At 36.1% G+C, this 22,035-nt stretch overlaps 1 protein-coding gene across 5 annotated transcripts in view; it reads right to left on the bottom strand.

Moving 5' to 3' along the window:
• LOC133525095 (paired box protein Pax-6) overlaps positions 1 to 22,035 on the bottom strand; it is a 77,494-nt gene that overhangs the window by 40,142 nt on the left and 15,317 nt on the right. For 3 of the 5 annotated variants that reach the window (XM_061861343.1, XM_061861341.1, XM_061861342.1), the window contains exons 2-3: positions 18,221 to 18,446; positions 12,187 to 12,379 (exon numbers count right to left, since the gene is read on the bottom strand). In XM_061861343.1, the coding sequence (XP_061717327.1) occupies positions 12,187 to 12,379; positions 18,221 to 18,446 (419 nt within the window). The remainder of the gene's footprint in view (positions 1 to 12,186; positions 12,380 to 18,220; positions 18,447 to 22,035) is intronic. The other 2 variants (XM_061861340.1, XM_061861344.1) reach the window with 1 other exon arrangement.

The raw sequence follows: 22,035 nt of genomic DNA, 5'->3' as shown, positions 1-22,035 counted from the left end.
ACGGTCGACGGTCCCAGTACATGTCATATTTAAACTTAAATCATTGACAATCGAGCTTAAAGGTAACAGTAGCATGTCATTTATTGGGCATTGGCATGTAAAGCACTAAGACATTTACCGCACTCATAAAGAGCAATTTTTAGTAGCACGTAGGCACCAATAGTAAAGATAGCCATCCTTTTTTAGGGTTCCGTAGTCAACTAGGAACCCTTATAGTTTCGCGATGTCCGTCTGTCTGTCTGTCTGTCCGAGGCTTTGCTCCGTGGTCGTTAGTGCTAGAAAGCTGAAATTTGGCATGGATATATAAATCAAGAAATCCGACAAAGTCGTACAATAAAATCTAAAATTTTTTTTTTTTAGGGTACCTCCCCTACACGTAAAGTGTGGGTGAATTTTTTTTTTACTTCAACCCTACAGTGTGGGATATCGTTGGAAATGTCTTTCAAAACTAATAGGGGTCTTCAACAAACATTTCTTGCTAATAGGGGTATTCAACAAACATTTCTTGATAAAGTGAATATATTCGGAGATAATTGTTCCGAAAGAAAAAAAAATGTGTCCCCCCCCTCTAACTTTTGAACCATAGATCCAAAAAATATGAAAAAAATCTTGGAAGTAGAGCTTAAGAAAGACATTAAATGAAAAATATAGCGGATATGATCAGTTTAGCTGTTTTTGAGTTATCGCAAAAAGTTTCTCCTTCATAGTAAAAAGACGTACACCCACAGTTCATCCCTTGGTTAACAATCTACCATACTTTAAGCTCCAGTTTAGCTTATTGTGCTCCAGTTTAGTTAAGAGTAACTACGGAACCCTACTATGAGCATGGCCCGACATGCTCTTGGCCGGTTTTTTTCATATTTGAATCAATTTTCTGGATTAAACCCCAGTGGTTCTCCGCTTTAATCTCACAGACAAAAACCGTGGGCTTGATGAAAATCCCCTCTATTAAGCCGTTACACTTTTCCAGGCCCATTCAGCATCAAACCGATACAAGATATCCGGACAAAAGCCATTACTCTGAATAGGAATTCCGTAAGAGGGTCCGTCCCCATTAGAATTACTATTACCTACATTGGTATTATCTATAAACATTTTAACGTACACGCTTAACCCGCGGAGACCCTGTTCGATTCCCCGGTGGAAAGCGGTTAGGGTGCGTCGGTTAGGGAGGTTTTTTGCCATTCTCTTAGGGCGCTGAGATTGGATAGTGCCCTGATGCACTCGTCGGGTTCATTATGGATGTTAAATTGTTGTCGGCGATTTGGTTTGAAGAGCTTTTTTAAAATGCATGAGTAATGAAATGAAGGAGAGAATATTTTTGGTTGTAATACTTCTCGTAGTTAAAAGGATTTCTCATTTTGTTTTAAGTGCTTACACAGCATTTCGGTACTAATCAAGTTTTATAGCGAAATTTAATTCTCAGTGAGGAATACAAGCCAATTATCACTTTTTTCATTTTGTTTTTAAAGTGCTTACGCAGAATTTTTAGACCAAAGTCTAGATACCTATATGTAGACCTAAATTAAAATTCTGCCAGAGAAACGTGCAATCCAAATGTCACACAAATCTTCAAAAAATTGTCGACGAAAATTTTTCGAATGGACTAGGCAACCTTCGAAGTCGAAAGTCCAGAGAAGAGACTCCAGAATGTGTAGGTTATTTTGAACGAATCTGCTGCCTACACATAGAATATGAAACAGTCGTCAGCCCCTCGTAATTAACCTGTCCCTCTGGTCCCATGTCGCTTATGTCGTGAATTAAAGAGTAACTCTGCGTGACGGAGGGCGTGAGCAATGGAGTGGATTGTTTATTACTGTATTATGACTGCCTATAGCGTTATTAGAAACAATTTTGTCTTTTTCACTTTCCATCTCGTGCTTTAGTGTCGAGAATGAAAACAATTTTAATTTGCATGGACTAGTTATATATATTTAATAGGTACAGTTTTTTTTCAGTACCCCTAGTGTAAATAAATTCGATTTTGAAACGTGACGTACGCGTTTGCGTTTAGTCTCATTTTGTATTGGATTTAGAAAGAGCGCGCCAAGCGGGACGTTTTGGAAACTCAAAATCCTATACAAAATGAGACTTAACGCAAACGCGTTCGTCACGTTATGATGTCGATAAAATTTACACTAGGCCTACAGATAAAAAGACGAACGTTTAGAACCTGTGAAATTCAGTTATGTCAAATAATTCAATGGGTTTTACTTTCGTTAGCCCGATTTAACTCCTCGTAGCTTTACCAATCGAAGTAGCTTATAAAATTTAACAAAACTTAAAGAAAGCTTTCATCTAGGAAGTTTCCTGTATACATTGTTATAGATACAATTATCGAGATTCCATATCAAGATATTGTTACTTTATTTCTTACATTTAGGTACATTAATTACTGCCCAAAGGCTGAAATTTGTCGTTTTTTATGTAATAACAACATAACTCAGAATGTTAATTTTATAGCACTCAAATTGCCTTAAAATCACCAACAACAACAAATGTTTGTTCTACACAAAGCTTTTAATCAAACATATCAATATCACCTAGCTAGTTAAAACTATAATTCCACACGTAATCGACACCACACTTCATTTACAACCGTTTTGCGTGTAAAAACAAAAGCCGGCTACATAATATACTTTACGGTCGGAAGCCCCGAAAATGCTCGACGGTAGCGTTTTGGCGGTGTCGGATTGCGTAGCCCACTGTGCGATCGAACGCATTTAAATTACGAACGTGTCTTTAATGGTGCTTGAATTTGTTTTAGATTGTGGTTTCATCAATGACTAGTGTTTTTTAAAAATCGATTGAATTGAAAAAGGATGAATTCAGGCTACTTAAATATAATGCTTCATTTTGATAGGTCTCGGTTTGGCTGTGAAGGGTTGTGAGGCCCACTGTGCGATCGAACGCATTTGAATTACGAACGTGTCTTTAATTTGTATTTAACGGTCTTTGAATTTGTTTGGATTATGGGTTAATTGTCAATGGCCAGTCTTATTCGATTGTAATAAATAATTATATAAAAAACCGGACAAGTGCGAGTCGGAGTCGCCCACCGAGGGTTCCGTACTTTTTAGCATTTGTTGTTATAGCGGCAACAGAAATACATCATCTGTGAAAATTTCAACTGTCTTTATGAGATATAGCCTGGTGACAGACGGACAGACATACAGACAGACGGACGGACGGACGGACAGCGGAGTCTTAGTAATAGGTTCCCGTTTTACTCTTTGGGTATGGAAACCTTAAAACGGATTAATTATCAAAAATACATTTCCAATAGATACAAGCGTACGTAGTTTTATAGTATAATTCATATTTTACGAATACGTAGTTTTATAGTATAATTCATATTTTTATAGAAAAAGATTGGTTAATGATCAAAATGTAAATATATATACTATAATATCTATGCTATGTACTCCTTTGTCGTTTTGTATCTGGTGAAGTACTTTAAGACTATTAATAATGTGTGGTGTAGTATAGGTATAGTTATAGATGTAGTATGTAGCTGTGAGAAAGGAGACAGTTTATACGAACAGTAGTAAACGAACCATTCTAAAGTGCGCCTGTGTTTCTCTTAACTATCTCCTCTACCCTCACCTCATGGCGACCGTGATAGGACTCGAACCTGGGGGGCTGCCGCGAACCACGTTCGACGTGTTGCCTCCCTGTCACACTTACGTACGAAATCACGAGTGCGACAGAGAGGCAACACGTCGAACGTGGTTCGCGGTAGGCCCTCTGTAGTCTTCGGAAATGGAACAGATAAAATTAAGTATCTCAAATATACTAACTAATAACAATCTTTACTGTAAAATGCCTACATTTGGAAAACGATAGAGATAAGTTTCGTAAAGTCACTTGTCCTCGCGTTCGACGCTCGGAGAGGAAACTTTACTTACCCCGTTAGGCCGTTATGCTAAGTAGGTCTAGTATCGACCTAAACTATTTAAGTGAATAACACTGATTTAGCTAAAGTTAGTACATTTAGGATAGAATCGGGCCTGTTTATTAATACTAATCTATTTTGATTTCTGGTTGATTATTATTAAGACAAAAGTGCGAAATCGCCTTTTCATACAAACGTAGTACTCATTTTCCTCTTTGGATATTCACATTATTGAAAATATTTTGACACAATTTATTGTATATCAACCACAGCTATGCCCCTAAGTTTGATATTTTTAGAATTTTTCATTATTATAAGTCTTAGGAGCATTTAAAAATTTGTATGAAATCTGTTTTTCGCTCCTAATTTTTACAATAATCAAGAAATCGAAAATAGTCAAACGTAGGGGCATCGTTATTGTTAATATACATCAAACTATGTAAAAATATTTTCCATAATGTCAATATGCAGAGAGGAAAATGGGGATTACGTTTGTATGAAGAAGCGGCCGTTCCCTTTCGTCTTAAGGTCTGTTTCGCTGAGGCGTTTGGGAAGAAATTAATAAGGCCAGCTACGGACTGGTTGAAGTTGAAGCTGATATTAGGTAAGTAAAAAGGTAAAATGAATTTTGGGACTATAACTACCTAGTTCAACCTGGTAAGGCCCAAGGAAACCTATAGCACTTATTCAGTTCGATGAAATTTAAATCATATTTAATAGGATCAGAATTGCCTTTGTTTTGTCTCGTTCAATTTTCAAACAAAATAAAATCAACTGTATTCCTTGCAATATAGGTTCAAATTTTAGTGAAAAATTTTGGAATTTTCATTTGTAATAAATATTTATATTAAAAAATACATAAAACTCAGCTAATTTCTACTAGAGAACCACTGTGCAATTTTTTTACCATCCGCCTGAAATATGTTTTAGACAAACGTGTAGTTATGGGTTATTTTACTTGCTTTTTATTTGAATGACATCTATCTATAGTGTATATACCACGTTTTATAAGCCAAATATCAAATTAATCGGCTTGTAAAATGTGGTACTGTACTTTACGCAACATGAAAATAAATGATTAGTCTTAACATTTCTAACAACAAATATGATTTCACTTGTTAATATAAAATATCAAACCGAAACATTATAAATATTCATGAATACAATACAACACTCATAGCTATTTCGATGAAAATTCCCCAACATTTTCATAAATTCTGGACTTACCCGTCAATTCCTATGGCATAAGCAGTTGACGTTAATCCGTGACAAGGGCAGCGATAGGCGATCCATGGGGTAGCACGCGAGTGTGAAAGAGGCAACAAATGTTCTGTGCATTCACGCGTAAACGGGGAATTATAGTAGCGCGGCCGGGAGGTAAAATGACGTAAGTTGGATTGTGGAGTTTTCTTCGCCGCGGTTACATTTTTGTAGGTATGTTGGTATGTTTCATATCTGACTTGAAATAGAAGCTAATTTTTATGAGATTTTAATTAGTAACTACTTCTCTATATTTATTGACAGTAAAAATATGTTTTGTATTTTTCTGGTTGATACTTTGTAATATAAGTAATAGTAATATGTAGCGTCTATGAAAGACATAAATCCAGTTCATCCAAAATCACTATTTAGATGTTCAAAGACTCATTTAATTACCATTTCGACCAGCCAAATAGAGTTCATTTCAACACCCTTAACTTCATTCAATACATTTAGATTTTGTCAAATTGGCCTTCTTCCAGTCTTATTTTCTAAAGACAAATCAATATTTACTTATTCTTCAATATTGCCATATAATAATGTACTTTCGAAATCAAACCATTACAAATTCCTATACAAAGTACACTTATAGGTGCGCTCCCGCTATACTATAAACATACAGATATAAGAACAGAAGTAATCAACGCGCTCCCCACAACTTGAGTTACGTCGTTTTGTCACCGAGCGGCAATCGATTGTTCCTCGTATTTTTGTCCGCTTTCAGTTGGTAAGAAACATCACGCCCATTCGACCGTTATGACTAGACGACGTCACGCACGACATGTAACCGTCCCGCTCTAACACATGTGTCCGCGTATCCATTGTACTCACCTATTTGCCCAGTGGGCCGAGTGCGTAGGTACGACAGTCATAAAAATAGCCCCTTTGGCGCCGAATCTCCTAGGGGCTCACGGTATTTCGATTTTGTGTCCTCTTGTTAGGGGGGTGGTAGGTAACTCGGCGTATGTCGACACTTATAAGCGTTATCTATCGCAAGTATTTCTACGTGAAGGTCGTTGAACTACGTAAAAAATATATTTAGATTATTTTTCGCATGTCTCAAGTTTAAGAGGCTGTCAATACCTAAAGCGCGCATACTGTCTATTTGTATCGGAGTAAATGAGATAGCACTGTCGCATGTTACTGGGCCTGGGCAAGGGAATAATAAGAAAAATATTTAAATAAAAAAAAGTGGATTATTAGTGTAATATTTTACTCAACAGCGGTTTAGATATAAATGTTTTGAAATTGTGATTTTAATTGCAGACCCATAAGTCAAAACAATAAAGACATAAAACCGTTTATTTGTGATTTTAAGACCAATCTTTGCAATTATTTTCTATCGAGCCGATTTCGTTCAATCATGTATCGAGTACAACCACGGTCTTTGAAATATAATTAATATGAACATTATGAACATATATTTTACTTACTTGACTAAAACAAATAGTCTTTCTTAAAAAACTGTATAAGTAACATCAATTTCAAGGACATTGGGTGTTGACAGCCTCTTAACAGTTAAACAGCTGGGAATAAATATTCTATTTATATTATTAGAAGTTAAGACTTATTCGTAAAAGTAAAAGTTGGAAATAAATCCACACCATATCCATTTTTAGATGCTGAAGCGCTGGTGGCCTAGCAGTAAGAGCGTGCGACTTACAATCCAGAGGTCGCGGGTTCAAACCCCGGCTCGTACCAAGGAGTTTTTCGGCACTTATGTACGAAATATCATTTGATATTTTACCAGTCGCTTTTCGGTGAAGTAAAAACATCGTGAGGAAACCGGACTAATCCCAACAAGGCTTAGTTTACCCTCTGGGTTGGAAGGTCAGATGGCAGTCGCTTTCGTAAAAACTAGTGCCTACGCCAAATCTTGGGATTAGTTGTCAAAGCGGACCCCAGGCTCCCTTGAGCCGTGGCAATATGAAACAACGCTAGGAATAAAGAAAAGATGCTACGCAACACGCAACACGTCCTCAAAACCTCGACACTCGAAATTACAAAAAACTTTTTTGTGTCACCTTCCATTGTGTGACCGACTGTTTACATTATGCTCCGCTTTTGGGCAAAAACACGAATTCATAGTGACATTATTGACGTGATACTTTGGAAAAAATATTTTTATTTTTTGCCCTCATTGGCCGGACAGATGTCGCGTCTGGTTCGATTACGGGCCGTGTCATTTCGCACACAGCTTTATTTATAATCGCCTACGCGATACTTTCTATAGATTTTTTTCTTTTTTCTAGTTAATTATCTCTGAAGTTTTGAGCAAAGTTTACTGTGAGTCGTTTCACGACGAATTTAGCCGCCGTCTGTTCGGTGTTTCTTGCTGTAATTAGATTTTACGTTACTTTAGACACGAAAACAAATATAGCTTCAGGAGCTTTTTGCATACGTAACAGATTTTACTTGAAGTCAGTACCAATGCGAGTCGGGAAATTTGAAAAAACCTTTTCCAGTTTTTTAAGGAATATCTTGTTTTTTTAAGAAGGTAAACCTGGTAAATAAAATTACTGGTAGAGGAGGTGAAATGAATTTTGGTAAGCTAAAAGTACATATATATATTAAAAGGCACAGTCCGATTTTCTGTTTTTAAATAGACATTTTATCACATCTAATAAATAATCGTGTAACTTTACATAGCTAGTTGTCGCTAGTTTAAAACTTACAATTAACCTCGGCACTCTATTTAAAAGCATTATCGTGACTTCATCTGCGTAGAATGATAATGATAAAAACTATCCTATATCCTTCTGGGCCCCAATTTTTATATACCAAATTTCATCTAAATTGGTCCGGTAGTTTAATCGTGAAGCGGTAACAGAGACAGACAGACAGACAGAGTTACTTTCGCATTCATAATATTATTGGGATAACCAAACAAAGGAATCTGAATTTTATTATGTAAACAAACGGATTCGAGTTTATTAGCTTTACTATTCCAACAACCGTTTCAAAAATTTATGAACTCAACTATAATAGGCTATTTTTGAATGGCCATCACAAAGAGCTAATAAAATGACATCATCAAACATGTCGGCCGGCGATTTCATAAGCAGTCATCAATAATGCGTAGAATACCCGTATTATACTGAGTAGGGTCCATGGGTCCATCTTCAAAAGGGACAATGACCCCTGTCGGCCGAAACATATGGTCGGCGATTGTAACGTGAAATTTTTCTAATCGCAAAATTGGATTAAGAATTTGTGTTGGGGTTTTGTCTGGATTATTTTGACATTGGCCCAGTGGGCTGACATGTGCTAAATTCGGACTCTTTATTCAATAGTTTTTTTTTGTCTGATATAAATTATAAAATATTCAACTAAATGTCTGATTATAGCCGGTAGAGATGCTTAAACACATGAAATGTTAAAAGATTATGCTTCAAATAATAGTACATTACGATACAAGTGCGCAAAATAGGAAATTCGAAACGAGTGGCGATAAATTAAAACACGACCGAAGGGAGTGTTTTAAATCGACACGAGTTGCGAATCACCTATTCGCACATGTATCATACAACGTTTTACAGTACATATGGCCCTTTAAATGTTCGACACAGTAACGTAATATGCTAATTTTCGCACTAGTGCGGTAAAGTAGCACCATATGTACTGTAAATGTTTTTTTAAGAATCCGCAGCAAGCTCGGTTCTCCATTCAAACATATTTACATTACGCTCTCATTATAAAACGACTAGCTAGATTGCTCTGAAACTTTGTACTTACAATAGGATAAGGTATATAATATATATGCCTGTAATTAATTTATGTAGGTTCAAATACCAACCTTAAAAAGCGGCCAAGTGCGAGTGCATTTATGACGTATTAAAAAAAACTACTTACTAGATCTACTTACAGGGGGGGGGGGTTAAAAAATATTTTTTAAGTTTATTTATTTATTTAATCTTTATTGCACAAAAGAAAACCTTATAGTACAAAAGGCGGACTTAATGCCATAAGGCATTCTCTACCAGTCAACCTTTAGGCAAAGCAGAGAGATTGTGGGCGGTGCTACTTTAACAACAACAACCAAATATAATACAATAACATACCATACATACATAATACATACATACATAAATATACATACTTATATTTCTTATAATATATACATAAATAACGACAAAACATAATAGAGCTTACCCAAACATTATTATTTTTTGATTCTGCTAGCAAAGAAAGCACGTAAGGATTTTTTAAATGCAAACTTATTTTGAGCATTTCAGTTCTAAGTATGGGGAACCCCCAAAATTTACTGTTTTTTTTCTATTTTTGTGTAAAAATCTTAATGCGGTTCATAGAATACATCTACTTACCAAGTTTGAACAGTATAGCTCTTATAGTTTCGGAAAAAAGTGGCTGTGACATAATCGGACAGACAGACGAACATGACGAATCTATAAGGGTTCCGTTTTTTGCCATTTGGCTACGGAACCCTAAAAATACAGCGAAGTTAAGTTTTTCATACAAAATTTACTTTTGCTCTATTTCGTTTGTTTTGTAAGCTGGAGCTATATAAACTAATTACAGGCATAGATAAACCTCGTATCAATATATGTGTAAGTTTTAATTACAATCCAACACGTAGTTTTGAAATGAGACACGTAGTTGTGAAGCGCTGGTGGCCTAGCGGCTAGAGCGTGCGACTTGCAATTCGGAGGTCGCGGGTTCAAACCCCGGCTCGTACCAATGAGTTTTTCGGAACTTATGTACGAAATATTATTTGATATTTACCAGTCGCTTTTCGGTGAAGGAAAACAGCGTGAGGAAACCGGACTAATCCCAACCAGGCCTAGTTTACCCTCTGGGTTGGAAGGTCAGATGGCAGTCGCTTTCGTGAAAACTAGTGCCTACGCCAAATCTTGGGATTAGTTGTCAAGCGGACCCCAGGCTCCCATGAGCCGTGGCAATATGTCGGGAAAACGCGAGGAAGAAGGAAGTTTTGAAATGAGAACGAAACTCCGTTTGCATGGTAAGGTGAAATTCGGCCAAGCTTACTTGTCCTAAAGTCTCAAGTAAAGCAACCTTCTAAAACACCTCACTATCTCGAAGTTATGCAAATATAAATACCGAAAATAAACCTCAAGACACATTTAAAGCAAATAAGTTAAATTGTTTTGACGTTATACGGATACTGGTTAAACGGCCACGCATGGCACGCCAAGGTGAACGAAAAGCGATCTTTATCGTTCAGATTACGGCGAGTTATAATACTTATAATGGATTAAATAGAGTAATTATACTCTTGTCTATAAGTTCATAATACAGCGCTTGTGACGTCAAGTTATTGTTTTTGTTAAGTCAATGTCATTCAAAGAATTATATGGCGAGTTTCAGAGTATAAAAATTATGTTTTAAGTATAATTTATAACTCAAATTTTAGACTTTCACTTAATGAAATTGCTTGTTTAAAAGTGAGATAACTTTTCCTTTCTATTAAGTACACATAAAAGAAAATAATGTGTAATATTTTTTGTCCACACAAGAATTGTGGGCGTACCCCTGTGCCACTTGTTTTCCTTATTCTATTTTTTTCCCTTCTTTGGCAAACGGAAAAAGTAAAAGTAATTATGTTGATATGGAAAAAAAAAACAAGTCACAAAAATAAATCCATACGAGACAATTATTACTGTTGAATCTGATTAATCTATTGGATACCTAAAGTTTAAGTAACACAATTATTACAACAAATATGTGACGTTATATATGAAAAGGGACCTTATTGTCGATGGCGCTTCCGTCATCATAAAAGATGTTCCGTTGCAAATACAACGATGCGCGAAGCAGTGCGGCGTAAACGCCATCGACAATAAGGTCCCTTTTCATAGATAATGCCACATATACGTAAATATCTATCCATGGTATCGCTTTCAGTACGGATTGAATTAAGGAAAATATTAATTGAATTAAGCGATTATTAAACTAATTTTACGGTGTACACTCACGTGTTTTTAGTCACTCGCGCGACATGTTTCGGAGAGCCTAGGTCTCCTTTCTCAACAGTGCGAGCAGCTTTCATGACGGCCGTACTTCGTGTTAGACTAATAGTGCTTGAGAAAGGAGACCCAGGCTATCCGAAACATGTCGCGCGAGTGACTAAAAATACGTGAGTATAAACCGTAAAATTACGAATTATTTTTTGACGACCGGTTTGGCCTAGTTGGTAGTGACTGGTAACCCTGCCTATGAAGCCGATGGTCCTGGGTTCGAATCCCGGTAAGGGCATTTATTTGTGTGATGAGCACAGATATTTGTTCCTGAGTCATGGATGTTTTCTATGTATTTAAGTATTTGTATATTATATATATCGTTGTACCCCAAGCCTTATTGGCTTACCGTGGGACTTAGTCAATTTGTGTAAGAATGTCCTTATAATATTTATTTATTAGGTTAATGGTAGTATGTCTCATGACAGATTAAATTAGTTTAATTTGTTTTCGATTAAATGATAATAATAATAATAATAGTCCGGCGGTTCCTCTCTCTGCGGCCCTGACCACCGGCAGCTTGGGCCCTGCCCCGCTGCTGGCGGCACACTAGGTTAAGTTTTTTACAATGTGTTTATATGTGTTTTGTATAGTATTTTTTGATGTATTTTTATATTTTACTTTTATATCCATATTGTAAAAAACATAACCTAAGAAGAAAGAGAAATAAAGATAATAATAATAAAATACTTTATTGTGCACTACAAAGAAATATACATGTTACAAACAAAAAAAAAAGGACATAAGTAAGTAGGTAACAACAGGCGGACTTATCGCTAAAAAGCGATCTCTTCCAGACAACCTTCAGATAATTAGATGATAATTTCTCAGCAAACATATTTTTACACTAACCATACCATTGGCCTTCATTTAGGGCCAGTTGCACCAGCCACACTTACCGTACTGATTCATATTCACTCAGCAGTGAACTTATACATAATTATACATATATAAATTCCCACACAATAAAATTTTTCCGACGCAAATCCGTACCGACGCGAACCTGTATAAGAGAATGAATAAAAATGTACTCACGCTAGGTATATTGTCATTATTGCACACGTTCTCGCTGAGCAGGCGATCTCGAATCTCCCACGCGAAGATCGACGGGCACTCCCGCTTGTAGTCGGCGATCTTGGACACTACCGGGGTCGTGGCTACCCGCGGCTTCGACCCCCCGATGGCGCGGGGCTTGATCGACCCCGTCTCGTAATATCTGCGTGCAAAGCTGAACTTAGTTTGGACGAGGGAATGTCGTGGAAGCGTAGTTAGTTAATATCTAGAAATGGGTCAAACACATTTCAGAAAAATGCCACTTCTGTGTACAAAACATCAATAGTTAGATGATATCTATAAGAAAAACGCGAACGAATTGAAACTAAAATAATTTATGGAGATAGTAACGTGAGCTTCGTAGTTCACTATGAAAAAAAAATTGTTTTGTAATGTTGACCAAGTTGTTGTACACTTGACCAAGTAACTAGACTTTGAAATATTGCCCCCTCTTTATATTCGACATTTCCCATAATTAATATAAATAAAATAAAATAAAACCATTTCCACTATGTCTGGGTTAGCGTTATTCATTACTATTCTTAATTTCAAATCGATAGCTTAAATCTCGAGATATTTAGCAATGTGACAGACGGACGGACGGACAGAGTCGCACTATAAGGGTTCCTTTTGTACCTTTTTGGTACGGAACCCTAAATACATAAAGATGATGTTATAGGTGGCCTTTTTTGAGACCGTTGCCCTATAACCCTTAAATATAAAATAAATATATATAAAAAAAATGGTTCTAATTGCCTTAATTTAGGACACCTGTCTATTCTATTAAGGGAAAGAGAAAAGGACTGACTTAACATATATCAAAATATCATTTCAATGTTCAAAAGATTTTCCTCTAACGGAATAAAATCAAAAAGCCTTTTACTTTATTTCTACCGGCCAAGCGTTTTTTATCCAGCCAAAGCTAATTTTTAGTCGAACTAAACTGTTAAAATTAATACGTGAAAACGTTAAAGTGAAAAAACGGCGTACAATCTAAACGTCAGAATAACAGCGCCGGTATATTTTAACACTAGAACATGTCATGCGTCAGAAATTCTGAACTTGGCTAGCTTTTTGACTAGAGGGACTCGATTTTTAAATTCAACATATTTTTAACGTACAATACAAAAAATACGATATTGTAGTTTAAAAGCACGTATTTTTAAACTACAATATCGTATTTTTTGATAAAAATTATTTTGATGAAGAAAACAGTGGTTCATTTAAGTGCAAATTGTAGACAAAAATATTTGAAAAATGTTCCAAAATCTTCAAGATAATTTTTACATATGTATTTTCTTGAGTTACTTATCTAAAATCATAACTGACGTACCTCTATAGAGATCATAAAGTAAGGCTTTTCCTAAATTGCACCTTAAGTAAAAACCAGTACAATTTACCTACCTACATTCAGAAGCTGAGTTACTTTACTGAAGCCCCATTACTTACAAGAAAGGACTTTATTGTAGATTAAATAGAGTTATATTTATTATCATCAAATATATATTTATTACAATCAATAGGTCGAAAGTTGTAGCATAAAGTGTGGGACATATGACTTTTTAGTTCTATGTGGTTAGTTTCGGGTGTAAGGATGTAGGCACTCGACATCGGCATTGTGTGATCGACATGTGTCGATACTTCGACAGTAGATACCATTGTAGCGTTGACAATGTAGATATTTGGGATAAGTGGCTACAAACGGTTTGCTGAAACGTGCCGATATTAGAGATTACAATGGAGGATGGGAATTAGATGAATTTTGTATTATTTCCGGCTTGGCGGAGAATAAAATACGTTATAATTTATAATTTTAAATTGAGGTAGTAAATCTTCTGACCTTAGTGCATAACGATTTAAAAAATGAACTAGGCTAATATAATGATATTTTTTATTCATATGACTGTACCTTCTGATAACGCTTCAGAAAGCACGCAATAAAAATATACTTTTAGATTCTCTGAAATTGCAATAAATGCTTAAACTTAACAATCAGCCTTTCGAAGTTGAACAACCCTCAAAAGCTTTCAGAATTTTTTTTGACTATAATTCCAGATCCTTTCTGTGAATTATGAAACATTGATATTTTTATTGAATTGTAAAGAAAATAAATGTTTTATTTTTACTAAACTTCATAGTAAACATTTAGCTAACTTCGCTTTTGTTCTTTATTGACCTACATCCAAACACAAAACCAACACAATGTCAACCCTTAAACAAACAATATCCCGATGTCATCTGTCGATTCGACAATCGATTCGATTTGTTCAGCCAGGTGTCATTCGAACAGCTCAAGCGAGCGATTAATAGTCTTAAGAACACCAAAATAAGCACGCTTTTCGATTGCGTGCAGTTGTTTCGACTTCGAGGTCACGATACAATGGTGTCTGATATTGTTCGATCCGCGTTCGCAAAAGCAAAGTGAGTACACCAGAACCCACTGAAAGGGCCTGTGGGGCCTATAGAGTTCGGTAATCGCTTTCGCCTTGGGCGACAGATTTCGCGTTGAGGGTGCGTAGATTACATTTTAATTGAGTAGCAGTTTATTTAAGGTCGGCGAACTTTAGATTATGTTTTAAATGCTTTTTATGCTTGTTTATTAAGTGCTGTTTGTAAATAAAACGTTTATATGTGCATAATTTGTTTTTTTTTTTACAAAAATGTTGTAAAAGTACGTTTTTGTATTTAAATATTACAGAAATCACAAAACTATGCTGACCCCGAAGTGGACCAAAGCAAAACCAAAACAATTTGGATTCATCAAATTGTCGTCCAACCGTCGAATTATTCCATCAAACAATAACAAATTGATTGAAATCAGTTTCGTTCCGCATACAACACAAAAAGCCAATTAATTTAATATTTCACATTCATTACCCGTTTTAATGCAAAATTGCGCAGTAGGTCGCGACATTACCTATCACAAACCCACTGTGCAATTTCATATAAAGTTGACTTCTCTTATTTTTTTATCACGATCTAACCAAACTTGCTCGATGCACAGTGGGTCGCCGTAGCTATCAAAACGGGGGTGATGGCGAAGATAACAGTTTCGGGGGCAAAAGGGGGCTTATCTGAGATTGTTTCTGAAGTGGTTATTCAAATGCAACTAAGTTACTGATGTAATGCAATTGTATTTATTTGAGTGGATACTTACTTAGTCTGTTGTTATGAAATTTGAGTAGTTATGACAGGGGGTTGGATTGGAAAAAATGCAAAGAACAGATTTCAATTGAATTACGTAAACTTTTTCACGCTGACACAAATTGGTAATTTTTTCATAGATATTTTTTTTTACGATGTTGGTACATTATTATTAATCGCGTTAAAAAGGTTGAAAATAACCTCTGCTGTTGACTTCGTGGAGAAAAGCTCTTTCTGCAGACCACGAAGGCAATGTTTGAAAACTATCGCCTGGCTAAAAGTTAATAATAATCGCATTTCTGTAGTATTTTTTCTTAATTAGAATTTTTTCATCATGATTTTTTATTGTGTTTTTGTTTACAAATGCTTGTTATAATAATTTGTGGGAAATGTAGACCGATTTTAAAACAGCAAAGGTTAAGAATGTGAGGAAACAGCGGGGCGGCTCTTTAATTAGGAGTCCCGTCGTCACGCTGGCCCTTCCGACGAACCCTTTGGTAATTGGCACGATAAGATCCAGGGGTGTATGGGAAAAATGGCTTTTGCTGCCACCTTGCTTAGTATAAGTATTTCCCATAGAATATTTGACATAGTTTAAGTAACTTTCTATGGATTTTCTACACTGGAAATATTTCATCAAGTTGCGATTCCCAATTAAAATGTTACTATTGAAAAATATTGTTTTTGCAGTCACCGTCTTAATAATCATATCCCATAGCATATTTGCTATGCCTATCACTTAGTAATAGTAACTCTCGATGCATTTCTTATTGTGAAAACAAAACCTTCAAATTGAAATTTGCACAATTGAAACCTTTTAAACGATTAAATATCTGTTATAAATTGAATGTAAAACATAATATGGAAGTAGGCTTAAATCAATGTCAATATTCGGAATGGTCTTTAAATAAAAATAACAGAAATACTCGATTTTTTGAGAATAACAAATTTTACAATGTTTTACTTAACAAGTTCCTAAGCGTATTTTTCAAGTATAGCAAACTCTGCACATTGCCAAACATTTGTTTTCATAACAGCAAAATAATAACATGTGCCCACTGTGCAATATTTTAGGGTTCCATAATTTGCTTTCCTATAAGATCTCTTGAAGTGGCGTCAAGCAGGCTCCCGCAGTAGGGGTGCCAATTACTAGAAAATAATGTTTTATTTTGATTTTTATTTAGGGGCGGTCGTGGGACAACCCTGGAAGTCATACCGTGTATTAAAAAGGCGTAGTTTCTTTGATTGACATTCTTTACATTTTTTATTGTTTGCAATTGACTTTTGACGTCTTTGTCTCATTTGTACTCGGTGGAGTCAATCGAACTGTATTGTAGTTTGATTTCTTTGTAGATAAAGAAAAAACATTAATGAGTACACTTTCATACATATTTATGCAAAAGACGCAATGATCAAAACTTGATAAGCACTGCACTATTTGTTACAATATATATGTATACATTCGTTTCAACCGTTCCCTCTGCCCAGAAGCATACTCAAATGAAAAGAGAAACTAGGCACGACGCTTTGCTAATTCCACGCCTGTCAGTTGCATTCCGATTACAAAAACAATCGGATCCCATTCACGTTACAATAAACACTCAGCTCAAGGAGGAGGGTTGGAAGCTGATCTCCAGATAAAATCGCAATCAAACAATAAAATGGGAAATTAGAACACCCCAGCACCCGATGCGTTCCCACCTCTAGCTCCCGGAGCGCGCACATTCAACAAAAACAATACACTATGGGAATGCATATTTCTATTGATTAATTCATTGAAATTTTTCCTCAATTTTTGTCCGACAATTCGACCATTGTGCGGTTCCTTAGGCGGTATTATGGGAATTCCGTCAATTTGTGAACGCGTGGCCCGGAATTTGACCCCTTAGATCGATTCTTAGACTTTTGTTCGCGACAATGGGTTTTGTGCTAAATAATTCGTTTATAGTTGTCAAAGTAATAGTAGTTTCTATTATATTGGGTGCTTACTGTTCTTTCTGACGTAATGTCGCGATGAATTGCTGATTTGAAGTATTTTTGTTATCTTCATCTGTTTTAGTTTAGGAATCCACGGTTTCTTTGGAGATGTTATCTGGGTTCATTAAGCGTAGATCCGGTTAGGATTTGAAGATGTCCTACTTGTCGATTTTTGGTTCATTAATTTAGAAAATTTAAAGTCAAGTTTAAGATAAAGCAATATTAGCAAGATTTATTTATTTAGTCGTATGGCACAAGTAAATAAAATATAGGCAATCAATTAAAATTTAAGAATTACAATTATAAAGTCAGATGTCAACATTCAGTGTGTTCAGTCATGCAGCTGCATGGGTTGTGAAAAGTAGCAGGTCTTCCGGCGGTCCAGAGTATGAATGCAAGATAATAAAGGTTATCAAGTAATCTTACATAAGTAAGTAGATTTAAGTGATACAATCAATCATATCTGCTACCAAATAGATCCACAAAATAACAAGGAAAGACTGCGTTTGAAGAAACACATACTAATATGCATAATTATACTATTTTATTTCCAAAAGGTTTCACAGACCTATCAAGTACGTGTACCTCGGAGACAAAATTGGTGCGATAGAATGAATGGATGAAGACGCGTGGAAAGATAGTCAAAGAGGTGTATTAGGGGCATTCCACAAGGTCTACTTTGTCGGAGACATGACGTATATGGCATCTACCATAATAACCAGATGAAATCTGAATGATATACCGTTGAATTTAAGGCTAAGTTATCAAACGTTTTCATGCCAAATATCGTCATTTTTAGCTTTATCAAAACCGTCACGAATCCGATACTTTTCTGGAATGCTCCTTTAGATAGGAGAAAGGAGCGGCCTCCTAAAAAACACCGGGGGCAACTGACCTGCCGAGTATCTTGGACACGCAGCCGTTGGAGACCTGCAGGATGCGGCTGATGTCGCAGGGCCGCGCGCCTGAGTGCGCCAGCTCCACAATCTTCTGCCTCGTGGAGTCCGGCAGCGGCCGCCCGTTGACGTAGACTCCTCCGAGCTGGTTGATCCCGCTGTGGCCGGCGGAGGAGCACCCGAAGAGCGCCCCTCCGCCCATCGCAGCGCTATGCATGAGCTCGTCTATAACAAAATGGTCTGTGAGAGATTTTACTAACGAATTTTTGAACCAGTGGTATTAGACTAGTCTTAATACTATGAAGTTAAAAAGCAATCCGTCTAAGCTAACTTTGCACTGAATAGAACAAAGTGAGGAAGTGATTATAAACGTCATTAATGTTGACACATTCTCATTGCAAACGGCATGTAAAGTTATCTTGGTTCGACTCTACAAGTATCAAATTATTCTTATGAGTCTATATTTATAGGTACAGTCAGCAATACAATTCGCTTAGCACCTTTGCATACAAACATCTATGCAGGTGACCCCCCCTGCAGCTAAACTTCTATGTAGGGGGGGGGGGTCATTTTTCGATATTGTTGCTATCCATGTTTTAAAAAAGCCGTATAAGCGAATTCCTACAACTTTTGTTACTCAGACAAAATCTCTGAAGACCTCTCTGAAGCGAAATTGATAAAATTATCAATTTAAGTGTGTCCTCACTTTTCAACAGCAGTTTGACTATATAATTTACAACAGCGTAAGATGTTGACAGTCAAATAAAAATATTCGCGATATTGATGGTTTAACGAAAACTAAGGCAAACGAGCGTTCTTTTAAACAAATGCCACTTTCATAAATTTTGTATTTTTTCATAAATTTTATATTGTTTCTACTCAGAATCACGAGCTCTTTCGATCCAAATGGAATAAAAAAATGTCCGAGAGTTCTTTTCCTATTTTGTTACCATTTCTCCATATATTTTGTATAGCGGTAACAAAAAGGAAAGTTTAAAAAATGTATGGAAGATTTGGGACACTTTTTTTCTCCTATAAGGATGAAAAGGGCTCGCGATCCTAACTAGAAATAACAAAAAAAGGTCACATAACAAAAGTGGCAAAAAACCGCTCAAGCAATAAAAATTTACACTTTCTCTAGAAGCTTCCGTAGGTATATATCGACCAGCTTTCATTGCACTTAAGTAACACGTGTCCACATTTTTAAAAGTTGCCGAAACATATCATTTAGGTCATCGGCACGCATAGACAATCGATCTGATTTTAATTCCGCTGTGAATACATCGTTAGTGCTATTTGTTGGTAATAAAACCACTCTTTCATCCAATTGCAAAGCTACCTAACAATTAATGGACACTTCCATTAGTCATGTTTTGACTGGAATTGCTTTATTTGAACCACTGTGCAAGTGCGCAATAGTTGTGTATGTTGGACAAAATCGCATAACATACATGATATAGCAATTTTCAGATACCGATACGTTTATCAACAAATCAATTGCAAAAAAAGTAGGCGAGATTTGATGGATAATTCTTACCTTAGTGCTTAACGGCAGAAACAATTTTTAGCTTAAACTTCTTTGTACCACAAAATATATTTAAAAAAATATTTGGTATATAATCGTTCAATAAATTGATGTGATCTCTGCACTTACGAAATCCGTATAAAAAAATCCCAAGCATTTTTGTTTTTTTTTATATAATCATAATTATAAAAGGATGCAGCTGGCAAAAACAGATAAATAGATACTTCAGGATCATCCGTTTCTCATAGAACTGTAAAAAATAAAAAATAACTTAAAAATAATCCTCTTACTTCGGCACAATGGAAAGGGTTCGCGATTTCAAAACCGCAAATTTTTATCTAATACTTGAAGATGCGACCGCCATTGTTAACGGTAAAAAAGTACTATCGAGGCTTTAAATCTTCTAAAGTGCGATGGAGATAAAAAACAAGCGATATCTACCACACCAAAAATATAGTTGCACCGCAAATAAACCATTGCTGAACAATGAAAATTGCCTAGTTATATGTAGCCTGGCAAAGCAATTTTGCCAGTAGCAGAAAAATAAAAAACTAAAGATACTCATTCCTTTTTTGGTGTGATAGTGTTAAGTGAGTTTTGTGGGATATTGAGGATGTCAAGGGATCCATGATCCTGTGGAGGGGGCGGGATCTGCTATTTTCTAAGTGTTATATGTTTTTAATTTTAATTTTATTTATTACACTTTCTGTTTTTTTTCTTTTAATATAGCCTAACATTTATTAAATGTTACTAACCATAATATGGAATTTAATGTATTCTGAAAGAAATGATTTTTATTTTATATATTTTTTAAAGTGTAAGAAAATAAAGTATGATTCTCTGTTTACTCTGCATATGCTCTAGTGACAAGTAATTTTTGGCAAACTATAATTAGTAATTTTTGTTTCAAAAACCTATTGGAAAAATCCACTGTGCACTTTTGCTATTTAAAATAAAACATTATTATTTTACGTTTTAATGTTATTGAAATTATTTCCGTTGTTTTATATTACAGTTAATGTGAAATGAAATTGATTTTAATTATAATTAGCATTAGCTAATTTAATATTACCATTTATGTGAAATTGTAGTATTCGAGAACATTAATATTATGTTTATGTATTATTTGCTAATGAAATATGAATATTCCATTGTTGAAAATTTCATAATCCTTTTACTGGCTCTAAATGGAACATAAATAATTATTTTGACATCCCAGATATTAAAATGACAGTTCGAATGCCTCAATTTGTCCTACTGATCTGTCATACATATCCTTCAGTGCAAAGGTCTGAGTGGACGCTCGAAGCGGAGCGTTCGGCGGGGCGTGCAGTGTGGCGTCGGGCTCACAAGTGATTTGAGCAGCGTGCACTAAGGCCGCTCCTATACGTTTGCATTTGTTTAACATGCACGTCGCGCTGCACGCCCAAGCGAGCGTCCACTCAGGCCTTACACTTAGGCGCCCAGCAAGTGAACTGAACGAACCGCCCTTGGATATGGGGACAACTTAAACAGGCAAATAATGTAAATGTATGAACCTATTTACGGTTCAAGCTAATTTGATAATGATATTTCCAGAGTAAACCCTAAATGGCTCAATATTTTTTTTGTTTTTTTTTCTAAATAAAGCCTGGTACATTGTTTTTACATTGGTTTCGCCAAACATATTAAAGTTCATGACTGTACCTGTCAAGAATGACTAACGCTAGAACGGTCCGGGTCCGGTCCGATGCGTCGGACACTTTTATTATCATACCGTCACGTAAACCCCAAATGGCTCAACAGTTAAAGTCCGTGACTGTACCTGTCAAGAATGACTAACGCTAGAACGGTCCGGTCCGATGGGTCCAACATTTCTATTATCATAGCGTCACGTAAACCCCAAATGGCTCAACAGTTAAAGTCCATGAGTGTACCTGTCCAGAATGACTAACACTAGACCGGTCCGGGTCCGGTCCGATGCGTCCAACACTTCTATTATCATAGCGTCACGTAAACCCCAAATGGCTCAACAGTTAAAGTCCGTGAGTGTACCTATTAAGAATGACTAACGCTAGAACGGTCCGGGTCCGGTCCGATGCGTCCGACACTTCTATTATCATAGCGTCACGTAAACCCCAAATGGCTCAACAGTCCGTGACTGTACCTGTCAAGAATGACTAACGCTAGAACGGTCCGGGTCCGGTCCGATGCGTCCGATACTTTAGTTATCAAAGCGTCCTCGAAAGAAGTGTCGGAAGCCTCGGTCCGGTCTCGGACCGGATAGCGTGATCGTGATCAGTTCAGTTA

The sequence above is a fragment of the Cydia pomonella genome, chromosome 14 (assembly GCF_033807575.1).
Source record: "Cydia pomonella isolate Wapato2018A chromosome 14, ilCydPomo1, whole genome shotgun sequence".
NCBI classification, from domain to species: domain Eukaryota; kingdom Metazoa; phylum Arthropoda; class Insecta; order Lepidoptera; family Tortricidae; genus Cydia; species Cydia pomonella.
The sequence above is the reverse complement of the archived record's forward strand: the minus strand, read 5'-3'. Positions and strand labels throughout refer to the sequence as shown.